This window comes from Cajanus cajan, chromosome 5 (assembly GCF_000230855.2).
Source record: "Cajanus cajan strain Asha chromosome 5, NIPB_CcT2T_4, whole genome shotgun sequence".
In the NCBI taxonomy this organism is placed as follows: Eukaryota; Viridiplantae; Streptophyta; class Magnoliopsida; order Fabales; family Fabaceae; genus Cajanus; species Cajanus cajan.
In genome coordinates this window covers 61,570,766-61,586,982 of record NC_138521.1, presented here as the reverse complement: position 1 = coordinate 61,586,982, position 16,217 = coordinate 61,570,766, and the positions used below count along the sequence as shown (strand labels likewise).

At 31.0% G+C, this 16,217-nt stretch overlaps 1 protein-coding gene across 1 annotated transcript; it reads right to left on the bottom strand.

The window, feature by feature from the left end:
• Positions 1–7,815: 7,815 nt before the first annotated feature.
• On the bottom strand, positions 7,816–9,546 carry LOC145958131 (uncharacterized). Its single transcript, XM_083074610.1, has 3 exons — positions 9,230–9,546; positions 8,963–9,099; positions 7,816–8,864 (listed from the first exon to the last, which is right to left on the bottom strand). The coding sequence occupies exons 1-3, from the start codon at positions 9,544–9,546 to the stop codon at positions 7,816–7,818; spliced, it is 1,503 nt and encodes a 500-aa protein (XP_082930736.1).
• Between the last annotated feature and the right edge of the window lie 6,671 nt (positions 9,547–16,217).

Below are 16,217 nucleotides of genomic sequence, written 5' to 3'. Positions count from 1 at the left end.
TTGTTGATTCACAAATAGTATCTGGGTGGACTGAAGTACGTTTTAGAATTTTAAATTTTTTTATTTTAAGTTTGCATTTTATCATGTTTTAAGAGTTATTTCTAATTGTTCTAATTTTTCTTAACAGATATTTATATATCGATCACCATTGTCGCTAGAAGATATAAACACCATTAGGGAGCAATGGGCTACATTTTTCATTGAAACATTGGCTAGCTACGAGATATGTTTATAGTTTTATTCATTTTGTAGTTTAGGATGCATCATAATTTATAAGTTACTTTGATTACATATATGGTTGACATTTACCAACTCTTGTCATTTGTATGTAATTTGGTATATTAAAAACATATGAATTGTCTGATATTTTATTAATTTGCAGGTTTTGTTCAAGGATCCTCCTAAAATAAGTCAAATATTTAAAAAAAAGTTACCCATTTTCATCGGTCATGCCATGACTAATGTTAAAAGTTAGACTTTTAAAATCGGTCATGCCATGATTGATTTTAAAAGTCTCACTTTTAACATCGGTCACTGTTGACCGATTTTAAAAGTGAGACTTTTAACATCGGTCACTGTCGACCGATTTTAAAAGTGGGACTTTTAAAATCGGTCAGCGATCGATGTTAAAAGTCTCACTTTTTAAAATCGGCTCTTTTAAAATCGGTCAGAGAACCGATTTTAAAAGTAAAAAATGACCGATTTTAAAAGTTTTTTTTTCACTAGTGAATAAGTTTAATATATTTTGTTTCCCTATTGTAATTAATATATGTATTAATAATGTTATTATCTTTTACATTAAATATTTGATAAAAAAAATTGTATTATAAGAGCACACAATATTGGTTCATATACATATTCTATCAAAATGCATTAATTTCTATACAACAATATGTAATATCATATTTATGCTTTTTATAATGAAAATATTATTTTGATGTCTAACTTCATAAACTTGTTGAAAAAGATGAACAATAATAATAATCTAAAGAAGAAAAACTATATGAAAAAAGTAAAAAATATTCAATTAAATGGAAAATTGCATGCATTTAGTGTAACATTTGTAATGAATGTCTTATCATTTTGTTTTACTAAAATTTAATATATCTAAACTTATTAAATAATTTCAGATATAAAATGCTTAAATTTACATATTATTAAAAATAGAATAGTTTGTTAAACAAATTTTCCACTCAAAATTACATAGTTTGAATTTACTTTTTTCTAAAGCTTGTTAAGCTTTAAAAATTCAAATATTTTCTATTAATCCTAAAACAAATTTAGAATTAAATACTTTTTGACATAACCAAATAAAGATTGTTTTAGTACCTAAAATCCAATATTAATAAATATAACATTAATATTAAATACTAATATTAATAATTAATGATATTCAATAATAATGAATGAAATTAATAAATATAATATTAATATTAAATATTAATAAACTAATAAATACATGAAAATATTGTTAAACTTAATATTAATGAATTGTTATAATTTAATACAAAATTTAAATATTAAACTATTAATATATAGTACTAATATGTAATATTAATGAATAAAAATTTATAAATATATAATACTAATATTAAATAATAATAATTCAAATTAATAAATATATCCTAATACTATTAAAAGTAGTGTTAATCAAGTAACATTAATAAACACAAATCATTATATATAAATACGTATATATTTATTAGTTATCAATAACTAGTATGTTTACAATTAAATTTTATATTAGGATTGTGATTAATAATTAATATAATATATTTATTATTATTTTAAATATAATTATCATGTTGAATATTTATAAAATTTATTTTTAAAAATATATGCTTCATTTGTTTTTATATTTAATATGTAATATAAATAAAATAAATACAATTATTTTCATGATTGAAATATGTCCTTCTTATATTGCATTGACTACTAAATTTATAATTTAACGTTTAGAACTATATATATATATATATATATATATATATATATATATATATATATATTCAAATGTATGCATATTAATTAAATATTCTTAAGCAATTAAATCTTTCATATTCATCATAGCTTTATTTATTCAAATACATTAAATTTCAAGAAAATGAAATGATAAAGCTTTCACTGGTGTAAAAAACAAAGACTTTTATAGTAAATGCTACACACTTCATGTATATAACCTTCCATTTAATTAATTTTTTTTTTACTTTTTCATGTAATTATTTCTTTTAAGATTATTGTTAGTGTTAATATTTTTTAACAAGTTATGAGTTGATTAGATATCCAAATGAGATTTTCATTATTACATAATAGATGTCGAATGAAACATAAAATTTTATATTTCAACTTACAGTGTAAAAATTAACTCATATTGAGAATATATGTGTGTGAACTAATTTTCTGTGTTTTTATAATAGAAACTTCATTATCGAAAATTTAGTATTAAAAAATAATATTATTAACAATATACATTAGTTATAAAAGGATAAAAATATATATTAAACTAATGGTTATATTCATTAATTTATAAATGTTTTATAATCGACTTTTTATTCTATTATTATAAAATAAATATAAAACAATAGTTTTAGAATATAAATAAAATATATTTTATGACATGAAATTAATAAAAAAGTAATTCATTTTTTAACATATTTATTATTTTATTAAATATATGTTAAATCAAATACAGTACACATACTAGTGTAAGTTACTAGGGCAATTATTGTCATATTTTAAATTAATTTTAACTATATTTTAAATTATATTTTGAATTATGGGAACATTTATAATTATAAACATGTATTATTATTATCAAAATAAATTAAAAATCTTGTGGCACACCTGTTAACGTGAATCCGTCCGTGTTGTAACGCAAATGCAGAATAAATCATCCACGTACGCTATAATCATGAATGCAGCATACATACAAGATCACCATTTACTTTATTTTAATTTTCATAAAAGCTTTCTTAATTTCTTTCGTGGATTTTCCATTGGCATTTCTGGTTTTTGGTATCTCCATCGTGAATTGAATCATTTGCCTTTGTGTAAAGATTCACGAGTGCATTTAGGTATACATGCAATGATCCGATTGATAGTCTATTGAGGGTTGGTTGTGACCTCTTGTGGTCCATGCATGGATACATGCATTGGTTAGATTTGATGGCAAATTTTGTTGTGAATGTAATTCTATGGTTATCGTGGTTATCAAATCAAAGCACAAGTACAACTGGAAATTTTCACACAACGAAAGTATTTTCATTGGACCATAAACTGCAAATAGCATAACAGCCTGTAAGTATGTCTGCATCTTCTGAACACAGCTTGCATGTTGCACCTTAATTCTATCCCATTTTGGCTTGGTGCTGTTTGTTCATACAACTCATTCGATCCCTTCTGAAATGCTTCCTACACTTTGGTTTAGAGATAGAAAAGGGTATCCAATGAAAGTGATAAACCTCAAATACATATATACTGAATTACTGATACATGTTTTGATATTTTACTTAGGAAATATCCTGCTTATCTTGCTCTCGTTCCCCTAATCCTATTTATATCTTCCTCATACTATTTTTTTTTCTTCGTTCGAACTTAGTGTGATCGAAAGGATAGTAGATATTTAGTAAAAAAATAAAATAAAATAATGTTTAGATATTTTTTTTTGTGAGATAAATTTAATTCTTATTTCCTAAATTTAAAATTAATTTTTAATCTTTGTAATTTAAAAAATATTATTTCAATCTTTCTATGTTTAAGTTTTAATTGATTTTTTTTAATTATTTCTGAATTTGCATAATCACTTATTTTATAAATAATATAATAAAATGTTTAATTTGAAAATTATTAAGGTCAAAACATTTTAAAATGTATCTAAGTTCTCACAATCTCAGCAACAAAATAACATTCGTATATACTTTATAAATATATATATATATATATATATATATCATTTTTATCTTTACATATCACACATTAAATATTATGTCGTTTAAGTAGTAATAAATTATTGAATAATATCAAAATTTAACGATTAATGGACATCAAATTAATGATGAGACTAGAATTTTTATATTTTTAAAAATAAGATAATTAAATATTTTTATTTTAAAATAAAAGGACCAAAATTATATATCGATAAAAATAGAGAAATCAAAAGTATAATTTTAAAATAAATACATTTTTTTAAAAAAATAAAAAAATGAATTATTATTATTTTAAAAAAGATTTTATTTTTTTACATACATTTTTTATTTAGTCGTTAAAATATGTATTAGTGAAAAAAACATATCATACGACATAAAAAGGTATATATAATTGCCTTTCAAAAGTGAATATCATATTTGATATCCTTTTATTTATTGTTATATAAAAACAGATTCACTTACTATAACTATTGAATTATTTCAAAATCTAGACATATTTAATTTAATTTTAGATTAAATTTTAACAATTCAACCATTAAATTAAAACTTTTTAATACATAGATCATGTTTGCCAATTTTTAAAAAATTAAAAAACTATTTGATATATTTTGTTATATAAATTCAAATCAACATATAAAATATTTTTATGATTATCCGTCAATTTAAATTAATGAAATGAGATATCAAATAGTTTCTGAATTTTTTTAAAAATTTGTAGACTTAATCCATGCATTAAGAACTTTTAATTTAATAATTAAATTGTTAGTATTTGATATAGAACATGAGTACTAAGTAAAATAAGTTTAAGTAGACTTACTCTTAGAGTAAATAGATCCCTCCCATTCACTTATTCTAAAAATAAGTCTACCTAAACTTACTTTATTCAATAACCAATGTTCTACATCCTAACAATTCAACTATTAAATTAAAATTTCGTAATACATAGATCAAATTTATAAGTTTTAAAAAAAATTAAAAATTATTTGATATTTCATTATATAAATTCAAATTAACATATAAAGGAGGGATTTATTTATTCCAAGAGTAAGTCTACTTAAATTTAGTCTATTCAACAACCTAAGTTCTACTTCAATTTTAACAATCCAACCATTAAATTAAATATTTTTAATGCATAAATCAAGTCTAAATTTTTTTAAAATTTTTGAAAATTATTCGATATTTCTTTATATAAATTCGAATCAACATATAAAATATTTTTATGATTATCCGTCAATTTGAATTAATGAAACTATATCAAATAGTTTTTAAATTTTTTACAAGTTTGAAGACTTGATTTATGTATTAAGAATTTTTAATTTAATAATTAGATTGTTAAAATTTCATATAGAATATGAGTTATTAAGTGGAGTAAGTCTACCTATACTTACTTCACTCAATAACTCATATTTTACATTAAATATTAATGATCAAATTGTTAAATTAAAAGTTCTTAATACATAGATCAAGTTTATAAATTTTTTAAAAATTTAAAAATTATTTAACATTTCGTTATAAAAAAATTCAAATAAATGTATAAAATACTTTTATGATTATTCGTCAATTCGAATTAATGAAATGGAATATTAAATAGTTTTCAAATTATTTTAAAAATTTACAGACTTAATTTATGTATTAAGAACTTTTAATATAACGATTAAATCGTTAGTAATTGATATAAAACATGAATTATTGAGTTAAGTAAGTTTAAGTAAATTTACTTTTGGAGTAGGTGACCACGATCCTCCAATACTGAGTTAAAGACCAAATATTTGATTTTGTACTTTACTCAGTTAGTCGTTCAACTAGGATATGGTTCAACTACCTTCATATCAATCCACATAGACCCTAGAGAGAAAACTAACTTTAAAACAATATAATTCACCTCTAACACTTATATATCTTAATTAAGACATGTATCTTAGCCACATGTCCATAACTTCACAATTTAACAACTTATACAATATACAAGTTACGTCTTAACATGCATCATCGATTCATCTATCAACTTACAATATAGGTATTCATCACTACATATCATGATACATACATCATGGTCATCAATATTCACCAATATTTCATCATAAATTAGCAAGCATATAACATTTAGGTTGCACGCGACACTACTCAAATAGCGTTTGGTGCCATCGAGATAGAAAACTCCTTGTCTTGTCCTTGTCTGGCATCGCACCATCACTTGCATCCAATGTGATTGAGGCAAAGAGTGCCTCGTTTTCTCGTGTCTGGCGTGACGAAACCCAAGTTTGACCACAATCAAGCAGAGAGTCTCTACCTCACGATGCCACACCTTTTAGCCTGGCATGAACCTATAGATATAAACGAGTCTCTCTTCTCATGTCTGATACCTTTTGGATCACGCCTAATGCTAGTCAAACCCAAGGCTATTCCTTCTTCTCAAGCTCAACATCACCAATCTTGCGATCGACGTATGTGAAAAAAGAAAAACCCTCTGGTTGGACTACGCCTGGGGCGATGAAGGCACACCTAACTCAACATGAGTTTCACACTTATGTAGGATTGATTTCTTTGCATGATACACTTGAAAATCAAAAGATCACCAACATACAACCAACAAGGTATAACATATAGGCATCAAAAACAACTTAGAGGCAGCTTAAAACATCACATGCAACCATAGATTTTCAAAATTCCTCATAATCCCCTCATGGGTAACTTCAAAAACAAAAGCAAACCTTTAACTCGGCCACCAAGGAAATCAACAGTACAATGTAGAATTAATGATTTCCAGACGCAACTATCAACATACATCTCATACAAAACCAATACAAATTTTCCTTACCTCTTGTAAAATCAAAATCAGCAAGAGAATGAGGAAGGGAAAGACGCTCCATAGCTTTGTATGATTCCAAATTCAACTAGTAACTCAACTACTCTGGTTAGCTACAAAAGGAAATTAAAAGGAGAAAATTTCTATCAAGGAAGATAAAAAGGAGAAAATGAGAAAAGCACTCTTACATCAGTCCTTCCTCTTTCTAAGAATAGGTTTATGAGATCCTACTAAATTTGAGTATTACAATTCTTAGGATTAATAATTAACATTGTCAAAACCATGTATTTTATAACAAATATTGATAAACTAAATAAAAATTTATAATTTTGTAGTAAAAGCTTGACATATTAAAAGGCATTACAATAAGACATTGACATTTTAATAACATTAACACCCCCAACACCTACTAATTATTTAAAACAAGATTTCTCAAAAATAAGAACAAAGAAACAAAAGGTATTTGGGGGACTATACCAATGAAAATCAACGAAACCTATAAAAAGATTGAGAAAAAGGAAGTAACCCACAATAATACATCCTAATAAACAAAGGTGAATCCCACACCAAACAAAATCTTCCCTGTAGAAAACTAAGAGAGACGAGTAATACTAGTATTGGGTGAACGTAGCAACTCATTGTATTTTTTATTGAATAAGAGATGGCCTTTAAATAGTCATTGTACAACGTACCAAATTAACAAGAAGATAACAAAATATCTTATCAAAACAAATCTTATCAAAAAACTATCTTATCTAAACTGAAACAAATAAAACAGATAAACTAACTCGGATGTCTCTTGAAGTAGGTGTCTATTCTCTCATTCCATGCTCGAGGAGCTTGCTTCAAACCATACAAAGCCTTTTTGAGCTTCAGCACCTTCTTCTCTTCACCTCTCCTCATGTACCCTAGAGGTTGCTCCAAGTAGACTTCTTCCTCCAACATCCCATTCAAGAATGCTGACTTCACGTCCATTTGTTGTCTCTTCCATCCATGCTGAGCTGCTAAGGACAGTAATAATCGTATCGTTTCCATCCTTGTCAGGGTGCAAAGACTTCATCATAATCAATGCCTTTCTGCTATTTATAACCCCTCTGCATTTGTCTTCCTTTTGTATACCCACTTCAAACCAATTGGCCGAGCTCCTGTGGGTAAATTTGTCAGCTTCCACGTCTCACTCTTCTCAATTGATTCGATCTCCTCATCCATTGCTTTCTTCCATCTTTCATCAAGTACCGCCTCTTCAAACTTTATATCTTCTGTTCCTGTCAATAGACATACTACATGTAACTCGTCAGTGAAGTTATAGATGTCTTGCTCTTTTGCTTTGTATTCGGACGAGCTCGAAAAACTTGTTCTTGAATGCTTTCCGAGTACACACGCTTCACAAAACTTCTTGTCAAACTCAACACCACGCAGTCCGTGCACCAACTCCTTCCTTGATAGCTCGGCCAAACCTCCAAAGTTTAAATGCCCAAAACGAGAATGCCTCATCATTGCTTCATCCTTCACGTCCAGCTTTAAGCACTTATTTTGAATGATGTTCAGCTCCAGTTTATACATCCGATTCTTTTTCATCTCCACTCGGGCTATTAAACGAGCATGCTTGTCCTTCAAATAAAGCACTCGATCCTTCATCAGAACCGAGTTTCCTTTCTCCATCATCTGCCCCATGCTTAAGATGTTGCTTTTAAGTTCGGGAACGTAGTAGACATTCCTTATTTTTCCAACTCGTCCATCCTTCTGCATAAACTTGATGGTTCCACGCCCTTTTACCGCCACCTTGGAATCATCCCCAAATGACACGAATCCAACCTTCACCTTGATGAGTTCGTTGAAGAAACTCTCTTCTCCACACATATGATTACTCGCTCCAGTGTCCAAATACCAGACCGAGTTGTTTAAGCAACTCGAATCAAGCTCGGCTTCTGACTTCTCATCTGAGCTTGGAAGCTCAACTACTGATCTCTCCACGCAACTCAAGTTTAGCTGAACCTCGGAGGCACAACTCGGACGTAGCTTGGTCTCCGAGCTCTGCGTCATCATCAAAATTTCTACTTCCTCGTCCTCTTCTTCTGTGAGAAGATTCTTCTCTTTCTCTTCACTTCGGCTTTTAGCTCGGCGATACTTTGCTATGTGACCGTATTTGCCACAGTTGTAGCAATTTGTCGATCTGCATTCCTTTGCGTAGTGGCCGAGTTTGCCACACTTATAACATTCCACCTCCGACCTTGGCTGACTTCCTTGGCTACAATCACCTCGTCCTTATCCACCTCCATGATCACCTCGTCCTCTACCTCGTCCTTGATCTCCTCGTTCTTTGCCTCGTCCTTGATCACCTCGTCCTTGTCCACTTGATCTTCGGCCCTGGGTGTTCCGAGTTTCATTCAAATCAAGTTGTGTCTGTAATGCTTGATCAAGAGTACCCTTCATCTTCCTCCTCCTTTGTTCGTGGGCTTCGAGTGACCCAGTGAGCTCTTCCACTGAGAGAACTGACAAGTCCTTTGACTCCTTAATTACGCATGCAATACTCTCAAAATCATCTATTAATGATCTCAAGATTTTCTCCACAATTCTACTTGCTGGCATTGACTCCCCATTCCTTCCGAGTTGGTTAGCCAACTTCTCCACCCGAGTTATGTACTCGGATACTTGTTCCTTATCCTCCATCTTCAAACACTCAAACTCTCCTCGGAGAGTTTGAAGTCGGATCTGTCTGACACGGTGGTTACCTCTGTGTGCAACCTCCAAGATCTTCCATGCTTCCTTTGAAGATGCGGCGTTTGCAATCTTCTCGAAACCTGACTCATCCATGGCATTGTACAAAAAATACAAAGCCGATTTGTCCTTCACTCGTGTCTTTTCCAATGCGGCAATCTGAGCCACAGATTGGTCTTCGTCCTCCTCGGGTTCTTGGAACCCCTTCTCCACTATGTCCCATAGACTTTGGGAACCCAACAGGGTCTTCATTTGTAAACACCAATTATCATAATTGATTTTCTTTGACAGTTGTGGTACGGTCATTCCATTAACAACCTTCGCCATTACTCTCTCTTTCTTCTTTCTTCCCCTTCACAGGCGCACACTGTTTTCCTCTCACACTCGGCACTCAGAGCATAAAGCTCTGATACCAATTTGTAGAAAACTAAGAGAGACAAGTAATACTAGTATTGGGTGAACGTAGCAACTCACTGTATTTTTTATTGAATAAGAGATGGCCTTTAAATAGCCATTGTACAACGTACCAAATTAACAAGAAGATAACAAAATATCTTATCAAAACAAATCTTATCAAAAAACTATCTTATCTAAACTGAAACAAATAAAACAGATAAACTAACTCGGATATCTCTAAAATTTAAGATTATCCAACATTCCCTACTCTAAATTCCATAATCAGCTAACTATATGCACGCTAATTATCTTCCCTATAGTATGAGAAGACATAAATTACATCTGTGAATAAAAAGAGACAATTTTTCCAACGACAACGTATATCTCAAGGAACAAAGGATGAATCTAATTTTAATGCAGCAAGCACCAAACTAGACTCACATTCTAACAAAAAACAATGTCATTCCACTTGAAAAGCATGCTCAATAGCCACCACGACCGCCAAAACTTCTGCGGGGCAGTTTTAACACCAATATATGTTGTAAAGCAACCCATAAGTGCTCCTGAACTGTCATAAAAAATGCTCCCGCTATCAACATGACCAGGAGAACCTCTAGTCACTCCATCCGTGTTACACTTTGTAAAACCACTGGGAGGATGATGCCAATCCACTCACTTTGCGATATGAGGGCCTTAGGAAGATGTGGAGGAGCCAAGAACAAATTAAGCATATCCTTCATAGAACTAACCACGAACCCTTTTGATAAAGACCTCGAGAAGGACGCTACAAAACAAACAAGGTTGATTACACTATGCATAGAGGAGCTTCCAAAATTAAAACGGATATTGTTTCTAAAAAAATCAAATGACCTAAAAAATGTGCACAATAGTAGAAGAAATAACATCCTTAATTTGAGGGCTCCATCTGCGTTCCAAAAAAGAAGATAACACTAATATTTTAGATACATCCAATTGGCACTATAGCAAAGACTGAAGTCATTCCCAAAGAGACCTAGCAAAGCTACACATTGGAAAAAAAAGATGGTCTGATGTCTCTTATGATGCCCCACAAAAATTGCAAACAGAGGCTAATTAAAGAGCAGCCTCACATCATTAGATTATTATCTCTAATCATTTTAGCATGAATAAGTTTCCAAGAAATAAAGCTCTAGCAGGAGGAATAGTACCTTTTGGCACACTGGATTAAAATGCAGGGAGGCAGCCTTCATTGATAACACTCCATTAGTGCTAGGTCCACTTAGAAAACAGCTTGCAATTGCGGGAAACGATTTGACAAGTAAGATAGAATCCGCCAGGCATTCCCAGAAGGGAAATTGATTACCTTAGCTTGAAGAACTTGTTGGTACTTATTGGGAATTCCAATAGCATCAACAATAGAAGTCTCTAATTACCATTAGCGATGAAAAATTATAATTTAATTCAATAAGATAAAATTAAAAGAATAATTTAAGTTAATGTAGAATCAGCTTTATTCATACATTGTGATATATTTATTTATAAATCACATTTGAAGTAATTTTAGTATCTTAATCTTCATTATTTTTAACTAACATATTGAAACCTTACCTTTGTGTAATTCTTGATGTAGCTACATACAATTGATTATGTGTGTGATAATTTTCAAATATTTGTATATTTCCATGTAATTTTAGACAATTGTTGAGCATATTTTATACTTTTGAATCTTGTTTATGATTAAAATAAGATTATGTCTTTTACACACGTATTCTTAATTTATTAGATATTTATGATGTTTTAAATGTTGTTAGACACGTAAATAACATGAGAAGAGAAAAGGTACTCAAAGAGTTAAGAATTGAAGATATTGAAGAAACTTTGCATAGGAACCTTACTCATAGCTAGCTATTCTAATCATTTGAACAAGACAAAGTCGCAAGTTAAAAATGCAAGATGAAATCTAGTTGGTTATGTAAAGCCATTTACTTGCTTAAGTGGGCCAAAGCCAAGAGCATTTGAAGGTTAGTGATGATGTTTATTTACTAATTATGACAATTATAAACTTATTAAAAGTCTAGCAATGTGAGAAAACTTATCATGATAGAAATACTCTAACATATTTTAAAGGTTGATCACTTTGAATTTCATTAATAGTGATTATAAAAGAAATAGTAATATATATATTAATGATACTATTAGAATTGAAGATCTGCATTAGAATGATACTTTTAGTGGTAATGCTATATACTAATGATGCTATTTTAGTCCATTGAATCCATATAGTGGTAATTCTAGAGACTAATGATACATTTTTAAGCCATTCTGATATTATTAAAAATTAAACATATAAGATTAAATTAACATTTTTTTAATAGATAAAATAAATAAACCTTATTAGATTTTGAAGAAAAAAAATATACAAATTTAAATCTTATATAAATACTACTATGATTTGATCGATGATTTCGTCTACTTTAATATTGAGACTTATCTATTTATATACATACTGCCTTTGTAATAAAAACCTTTACCATTTCATTTTACTAAAACAGGTGCATCTAATTTTGTTTTCTTAGATATTAATGTTTTAAAAATTTATTAAATTGTGTTATGGTGAATATTAAAAATTAAATTATTTACGAAAAATTAATTTAATGTAATAGATACTAAATTCAAAAATATTTATTCTAGTGATTTTAATATAATAAATTAAAAAATTATCACTATAGTTATGCTTTACTATTATTATCATATAATATAATTTTCGTTTTTAATTTGTTTTTCAATTCAATCAATTATTCACTAATAATTTAGTCAATTACCTTTTAATCAAAAAAGAATTTCTTATTTGTATCCCAAAAAATTCAACAAACCTACCATTTGATGAAGAAAAAAAGTCTATTTAACGTCAATCTATTGATCAATTTATTTAGGATGGAGTTATATTTATTTGATACATTGTTGTCAAATATTATAGTAATGAAAAAAGAATCCAATAGAGGAAACAAACGAATAAATTAAATAAATAACAAAATATGTGAAAGTAGGAGAATAAAATAACTGCAAGAGAATACTCAATATCCCATATGATATTATTGATTGCAAAACGCTGCATATATACAAGAAGGGAGAGAGGAAAAATAACAGAAAGATACGCATGTAACAGAAAAGAAAAACAGAAAGATACGTGGCCCAAAATAGATGATGAGCAGCCCATAAAAGCCCACAAAATAGAAAGGGAAAAAGAGAGCTAAGAGCCTCCCTCAAGCTGGGAATGTATGTTAAGCATGCCCAGCTTGGAACAGTGACTGTGAAACACAAAAGGTGAAAGAGGCTTTGTAAGGATGTCAGCGAGTTGCAGAGAAGAAGACACTGGAAGAAGCTTAAGCAGACCAGTAGAAACTTTGTCACGCACAATATGACAGTCAATCTCAATGTGCTTCGTTCGTTCGTGGAAAATCGGATTAGAAGCAATTTGTAAGGCAAATTGATTATCACAATACAAGATACTTGGGCTAATAAGATCAATATGAAAATCCTTCAAAAGATAGGATAGCCATTGAAGTTCACAAGTGGTCGTGGCCAAGGCACGATACTCAGCCTCAGAAGAGCTACGAGAGACAGTGATTTGTTTCTTCGATTTCCAAGAAATGAGAGAATCTCCAAGGTAGACAGCAAAACCAGTTATGGAACGACGAGTATCGGGGCAACCAGCCCAATCATAATCACTAAAAGCTCTCAACTGAACCGAGCTGTTGACAGAAAGAAAAATCCCAGAGCCAGGAGTGCCTTTCAGGTAGCAGAGAATACGAAATAGAGCTTGGCGATGAGCTGTGGTTGGATTGGAAACAAACTGACTGAGTTGCTGGACAGCATATGTGATGTCGGGTCTAGTGTTGGTGAGATATATTAAGCGGCCCACAAGACGACGATAAGCAGCGGTATCAGTGAAGGGAGTGCCAGATGATGCAGAGAGATGCGTGGAGTAATCCATCGGTGTTGAAACAGGCTTTGAAGCAAGCATACCAGTATCTGAAAGAAGATCAAGGGTGTACTTTCTCTGACATAGATGAATCCCTGTGTGATTACGAGCTACCTCCAAACCAAGAAAATACTTTAAATTACCAAGGTCCTTGATTTGAAAAGTATTATGAAGAAGAGAAGTAAGATGATGAATTTCAGTTAAGTCATTGCCAGCGAGAACTATATCATCAACATAAATTAGAATAGCAGTAGTAATGGCAGGAGAACACTTAAGAAACAGTGAGTGATCAGAAGGGGATGGAACATATCCATGTTGAATGAGAAATGACGAGAGACGAGCATACCATTGTCGGCTGGCTTGTTTAAGACCATAAAGAGAGCGCTGAAGACGACAGACCTGACCAGGAAAAGAGGGTGTAATCCCCGGAGGTAATTGCATGTAAACTTCCTCATTTAGATCACCATGTAAAAAAGAATTGTTAACATCAAGCTGCTTCAAGTGACAATTATGAATAGCTGCCAAAGAAATGAGAAGTCGAACAGTGGTTAATTTAGCAACAGGGGAAAAAGTGTCGAAAAAATCGAGACCTTCCATTTGGGTATACCCCTTTGCAACAAGGCGGGCCTTGTATCGATCTATGGAACCATCAGCCTTGTGTTTAACTTTATAGACCCAACGACATCCAATTGCTGTCTTGTGAGGAGGCAAAGTAGTAAGAACCCAAGTATTATTCGCTTCTAATGCAGAAATCTCCTCATGCATTGCTTTAAGCCAAGAATCACTTTTGGAAGCTTCAACAAAATTCTTTGGTTTGGTAACAGAGGAAATGGAGAAAACATAGTGATGAAAAGAAGGAGAAAGACGATCATAAGAAATAAAAGAGTGAAGAGGATGACGAATACCTGTAGAAGAATGAGGACCAGTTGATGTAAATGCACCATGAAAATCCTGAAGATATGTAGGCGGTCGACGTGGACGAGTAGAACGTCGAAGAGGTGGAGGAGAAGAATGTTGGTCAGGAGGGGGTGGTTCAGAGGACTCAACAATTGAGGAAGAAGGGAAGGAGGGATAATCAGCATAATTGTAAGGAATGGGTACAGGAGAAGAAAAAGAAGGAGAATTGGGCTTAGTGAAAGAAGGAAAATGATCTTCATGAAAAATAACATTCTGTGAGACTAAAAGACCATGAGTGTGAAGGTTGACAAGGAGATAACCCTTAGTGTGGGGTTTAAAACCAAGAAAAATGCAGGGATGAGCACGGGGATCGAGTTTGGTTCTATGAGAGGTAATTATACTGCTGTAGCATAAACATCCAAACACACGGAGTATGGAAATATCGCATGGGTGCCCATAAAGTTTTTCAAAAGGGGATATATTATGCAAAAAAGGGGTAGGAATGCAGTTTATAAGAAACGCAGCATGCTTAAGAGCAAAACACCAAAAAATAGAAGGTAAATTGGCTTGAAAAAGAAGAGATCGAGTCACGTTTAAAAGATGTTGGTGTTTTCTCTCAACGATGCCATTTTGTTGAGGGGTTTCAACACAAGTTGTTTGATGAATGATTCCTTTAGATGAAAAATATTGGGTCATAGAGAACTCTAAACCATTATCAGTGCGTATCACTTTAACATTCTTATCAAATTGTGTTTCAACTTGATTAATGAAATTTATGATGTGTTGTCGAGTTTCTGATTTATTTTGCATAAGAAACAGCCAAGTAAAACGAGTGTGATCGTCGACAATGGTTAAGAAATATTTATGTCCATGCATAGAAGTAACAGAACAAGGCCCCCATATATCCATGTGTAAGAGATCAAAAGGTTGCAATGCATATGAATGACTCAAAGGAAATGAGAGTTTCTTTTGTTTATCATGATGACAAGTGTTACATGAAAAGGACTTATCAACAGACAAAAAAGGGAAAGATTGTTTCATTAATTGTAAACGTTCTTGGGATAAATGGCCCATGCGAAAATGCCATAAGTCAATGGGTTGGATGCTACACTTGGGGTGAACAATAATGGAATTGGTGGAGGGATTATGAATGTTGTTGGCAGTGAAACTGTAGAGTCCTCCATTTACATCAACTGTACCAATCTTCTTCATGGTATTCGTTTCCTGGATGATGCAAGAATGGCGATCAAAAATGAATTGACAAGATAGAGAGGAAACTAATTTAGAGATAGAAATCAGGTTATAAGTAAAATCTGGAATATATAAAACATCAACAAGATAGAAAGAGTTGGTAAACTTAACAATACCGGAATGAGTGGCAGACACATGTTGCCCAGTAGGAAGCTTAACATCAATAGGGTTAATTGGTGAAAAAGAAGAAAAATGTGAAAGAGTAGAAGAAACATGGTCTGTAGCACCAGAATCCAAAATCCAAGAGGAAGGTGTAGAGATG

What these genes read in the sequence shown, in the direction of transcription:
- LOC145958131 (XM_083074610.1), bottom strand. Translation starts at nt 9,546, where the DNA reads ATGGATGAGTCAGGTTTCGAGAAGATTGCAAACGCCGCATCTTCAAAG. An exon ending in ATTAAGGAGTCAAAGGACTT is followed by an intron (nt 9,100 to 9,229) that starts GTCAGTTCTCTC and finishes CGGAACACCCAG; the next exon opens with GGCCGAAGATCAAGTGGACA. An exon ending in AGCCAAGGAAGTCAGCCAAG is followed by an intron (nt 8,865 to 8,962) that starts GTCGGAGGTGGA and finishes ACGGTCACATAG; the next exon opens with CAAAGTATCGCCGAGCTAAA.